The 5,184-nt window shown below is 32.6% G+C and overlaps 1 protein-coding gene across 1 annotated transcript; it reads right to left on the minus strand.

The window, feature by feature from the left end:
• On the minus strand, positions 3,711-4,803 carry LOC104759800 (ATP-dependent DNA helicase PIF1-like). Its single transcript, XM_010482683.1, has 2 exons — positions 4,443-4,803; positions 3,711-4,285 (listed from the first exon to the last, which is right to left on the minus strand). Exons 1-2 carry the CDS (start codon positions 4,801-4,803, stop codon positions 3,711-3,713), a joined length of 936 nt encoding a protein of 311 aa, XP_010480985.1.

Consider the following 5,184-nt stretch of genomic DNA (forward strand, 5'->3'; position numbering starts at 1 on the left):
ATCAAACAGAGAAAGCCATTGAATTGAACACTACATACTTCAGTTCAATTCTTAAAGACACCAGCAAAGGTAATTTAGTTTATAAAATTTATGTTTCTACGATAGAATTTTGGATAGTTTGATCGAATTTTGTGATCTTTCTTTGATATTTTAAGATAAGAAAATTGGCAAAGTACTAACTCTGCAAAAAAATGCAGTCACAATTAGTAAAAACAACCCTTCTCGAAATAAAAGAAAAACCAAATTATTCATTAGATGATCATGATCAAACATGAGTACACCAATATAACCAACATGAAACAAAAAAAAACAAATTTTATATTATAAAGTTCAGAAAGCAACAACTAAAACCAAATAAAAAAAGACTTGTATTTCTTCTCACTCATCCATCTTCTAATTCTTCATCTTGCAATTATCTAGCTTTCCCTCCATCCAATTTATCACAATTCACGCTTTCAGTCTTCAGTTTAATCGCTTCATTCATCATTTGAGCATTGCTTATCTATCAAAACTGAAAACGCAAGTAGATGTTTAGTTTAAAGCGAGTAAATCTGACCAAACAAAAAAACAACAATCTTACCAGCACCATTCTCCATTGTCCTAGAAAATAACGTTTTTCAAAATTTTTTGAGATGCTCTTTTTCACGAATGCATGGAGCTTTATATCCTGTAAACGAAAGTTAACGTGAGTATTTCTACATGATATAAAAGTTTTAAAAGGTGAGATAATATTATAAGAAGATGTATATTACCTTCACATCACTAAGCACCATGTCGAATGTTCCACCAAATCTTGTTGTGTATGTATTTCAGGTATGGAGGACCTTCATTTTCACACGCCACAACGTCTTGTACGGGTTCACGTCATTGAGGAATGCCACAGACTGAGTCGCCATTGTTAATTACTATGAAAAGAAGAATTGAAAAAGTTTTTACTCTGAGGTAAGTTGATGGCTTGATGAGTTAGGATATCTAATGATATTCTATATTTATAGAGAACTTAGATAATTAGGTTATTACTTTGAGCGTTGATTGAAAACTTGGAGAGGAAGCTCAATATCTTAGATACGATCAACTGTTTAAGGATTTTTTAAATTAAAAGTGGAATGAAGATATCATAGTTTAAGGAAGATTAGAGGATATTTGAAGACTGAAAGATCGTTATGATCTCTGGTAAGGCTTATCATCTCGGAGAAATGCAAAGGATGCAGCCATTGCCAATACTTTTTGTGTGCTTAGCGACTTTTAAAGGAGGACTGGTAAGTGTTTTGATGATTTTCAGAGTGTGTTTGATCACCATATTTATCGATGAATAGTAGTTTATGGTTTAGGTTAAAAAGTACTAATGTTTCCACAAAAAAATCTTGGATACGCTAAACAGAAAAGGATAGTTCGCTAATTTAGAATGAATGATGATTGATTTACGGGAAAGATTCAATATATGATCGTAACAATTTAGGATATTTTTGAGATTACGAAGATATTATTTAGGGCGTGATTGATTGAGTATATGATTGATTAGGAATGTTTTAAACTACTCGAATATACGATAAGAATATTCCTTTCGTGTTTTGCAGGAGGAAGATGTTTAAAATTTAATCACAAATTTTAATTGAACCAAATTGAATTTATTTTGGGTTAGATAATCTGATTTTGCTGACCCGATCCACCAACATGTCGGGCTTGGTAAAACGCGCGGACCTTTGATTAAACGGGTTTTTTTGTAGAGGACGCGGATCCTTTATTAAACGGGTGATTTTAGATTTTTGACAAAATTACCCCTTCAGATTTCAATAAACATTCTCTTTTATGCATAATTGAATGGCAATATGGGAAATTTTGAGCAATTTTTGAATTTGTACTTTTCTTTTATATATATAGAGACAAAAAAATCTGAAGTGAAAGATAGGAATAAAAAGGTTTTCCAGGGTATTGAGGGAGAATCTCTTGAGATTTTGAATCAAGCGGCTACGGATAAATTGTTGTGGGAGGAGGCCAAGTCTTACTCAGTGAATTATCTGGATCCTCCGTCTTCTTCGGAGGATAGGGGTTCCTCTCCCCGATGCCAAGTTGATGGTTCTTGGAAAGGTACAGACCCATACCAGGGTTCGGGCTGGTGGTGTTGCAGTGGAGAGCTTACAACGATCCTGTTGGGAGCACGGAGTCACCGTCGGAGTATGTCCCCTTTACATGCAGAATTACAAGCGTTGATCTGGGCTATGGAGTCTTTACTGGTGGCTGGAGTCGATTGTCAGGCTTTCAAGACGGATAGCGTAGAGCTAACGGCGATGGTGCAGACGCCGGAAGACTGGCTGGCTTTTTCTAATCTGTTGGAGGATTTCTCTCTGCTTCGAAGTTCTTATACCTCCTTCACCCTAACCAAGATCTCTCGAGATGCCAATGTCAGAGCCGATTGCCTAGCTCGATCTTCACGATCTCTACCTTCAGATTCTACCTTTGTAAACTCGTATCCTCCTGTTTGGGCAACCAATCATGGAGTTCTATCTTAATTTTTATATAGTTTGGTTGAAAAAAAAAAAATCTGAAGTGAATATTTATAGGAAGATATGACATTAAACGAAATTACATTAAATAATTTAGATTTTTGTAGAGTTTTCTTAAATTAATTAGATTCTAGTATAAAATAATTATTCATAATCACGTTTTTATTTTGCTTTAATTGCAAGATTTTAGCTATCACATTAACTATCTTTTGTTATAAATTGTCTAATTTGGAAACTAATTAATTATAACCATAAAAGATTTTAATTGTAATTACTGAATTTTTTAATTAGAGATGTTTTTTATTATCAACAAATTAAAATGTAATTTTAATATAGATAAATAACTATAGTTATTATCTAAAAAAATATAGAATAATTTGAGAATAATAAAGTAAAATAAACAATAATGACTTTAACTGTATAAGAAAACCTTATATTTGAGAACTGAAATAAACACCATGACAAAAAAAAAATAACTACATTATAAAAATTCCAAGTATATGATATTACAAAATATTGATAGTGCTTTGTAATCCAAAAAGAAAAAAAAAAGTATAATAAACACTCTATTGTTTCTCTATCATTATTTTTTTTCTTATAAAGATTTCCAAGATTTGGAGACAGATTCACGAGTCAACATATGTTGATACAGATCTAAAAATCATGAAAAAGAGGGTTTAACAATTACGTAGTTCTGGTTGTTGATATATAATCAGAGTTTAGGTGTATAGTATTTATAGGGATAACATTAGGTTGAGGAAATAAACCTTTCCAAGCAAAAAAAAATCTGATTTAATAACTAATTAGGGAGTAAATCATTGTAATTTGTTTTTGTAGGAATATGGTAGGGATATGATATCTTTTGGTATTTAAATTTATTTTTTTAATTTGATTGTTAACATATCTTATAAGGTAAAATAATCGAAATTAATGTTTGGAAATCGAAAATCTCGGCTGATTTTTTTAGCAATTAATAGATTATTTATTACAAAGATTTTTTGGAAATTTGTTTTCAAAAATCAGATTCTTAGTATTATTTAAATTAATTATCAAGTTAATATTTAATAATTAATACAATGGCAATCTTGTAAATAGGTGGCAAGTTCAGGATTTATTTGCTAAATTTACTTGCAAAATGTATATATAGATTTACAGAATGGAAACAGAGTAAAAACAGAGTCTTATGAAGTAATGCATTTTTGTGGATCAAATGTTTTGGAAAACTTCTTTGAAGACGACATTCCTTGTCTTCTTTTCAGGTTTTCCTTTTGGGTCAGTAATGAGAATTTTCAATCCTGATTTACTGCTTACACGGGACATGGCTACATATAGCTGGCCATGAGAGAAAACCGGTCTAGGAAAGTATAAACCAACATTTGACAGAGACTGACCTTGACTTTTGTTGATAGTTATTGCAAAAGCAACGTTTATCGGAAATTGTCTACGTCTCATTTTGAAAGGCAAACGGGTATTTGATGGTATTAATACCATCCTTGGTAAAAGAACAATTTTACCAACTCTCGTACCTGTGATGATTCTTGCTTGTATAACATGATCAGCCATTTGTGTAATCTGTAGTCTTGTACCATTCATTAGACCTCCATGAGCATCAATATTGCGTAACAACATTACTGGACAACCGATTTTCAAACGAAGAGCATGGTTTGGCACTCCTGAAATCCTAACTGAGTTTAGTAAATCCGAGCTATATGCAGGATTGTCTTTATTCTTTTTATCTGCAGGATCAATACTATATGAACTTAAGTAAACCCTTTCCTCACCTGTAACAAAATCAACGATTGAAACAAAACTATGAATAATTGATGATGTCAAAATCCAGAAACGCCACGTTTATAGTGTTGACATCATCATTTGTAGGACACAAAATAGCTCTGCTTTGAAAATAGCTGGAATCCTTGGGAGTATGTAACGAATTACCATACATTGCATTAACGATCGATTCAATTGGAGAGTTTACTTCTGTGATAAGCAATTCTTCTGGGATGTCAATATCAACAACTCCATCATTTGGCTCATTAAGTCTTCCTTCTGCAACATCAAGAATCCATTTTGAGAACTCTTCAATCTCCCTGGCTTCATTTGGAGTTATCTTTTGCAGCAACCTCATATTTCTTGTTAGCCTTAACACTTTACACTGATTCCAAAGGTAAGATGAGTTAAGCGATGAGTTAACAATTTGTTCTCGACCAGCACCAACAATAACAGGAAGTATCTGACGGAAATCACCACCAAAAATAATGACCTTTCCCCTAAAAGGTTTATCTTCTGGATCACGCATTATATCTTTCAAACTTCTATCTAAAGTCTCAAAACACTATTTACTCATTATTGGAGCTTCGTCCCAAATTATCAACTTGGCTTCTTGGACTAATTCACCTAAATCAGAAGACCTTGACCTTCTGCACATAGATGTATCATGAACTTCAAGAGGAATGCCAAACCTTGAATGAGCTGTTCTGCCACCTTCTAATAAAAGAGAGGCTATACCGCTAGAAGCAGTATTTAAAACAATTTCTCCCCTTATCCTTACAGCTGCAGATAANTACAGCTGCAGATAAAAATTTCCAAATGAATGTTTTACCAGTTCCACCAAAACCATATAAGAAATATACTCCACCTTTATCTTTGAAAACAGAGTCTATGATCTCATCATATATCT

This window comes from Camelina sativa, chromosome 17 (genome assembly GCF_000633955.1).
Source record: "Camelina sativa cultivar DH55 chromosome 17, Cs, whole genome shotgun sequence".
Classification (NCBI taxonomy): domain Eukaryota; kingdom Viridiplantae; phylum Streptophyta; class Magnoliopsida; order Brassicales; family Brassicaceae; genus Camelina; species Camelina sativa.

Bases quoted from the DNA above. Each gene is read 5' to 3' on its own strand.
- LOC104759800 (XM_010482683.1), bottom strand. From the start codon at position 4,803: ATGCGTGATCCAGAAGATAAACCTTTTAGGGGAAAGGTCATTATTTTT. The intron at 4,286-4,442 runs GTAATTCGTTAC...ATTTTGTTACAG, and splicing joins GATCGTTAATGCAATGTATG to GTGAGGAAAGGGTTTACTTA.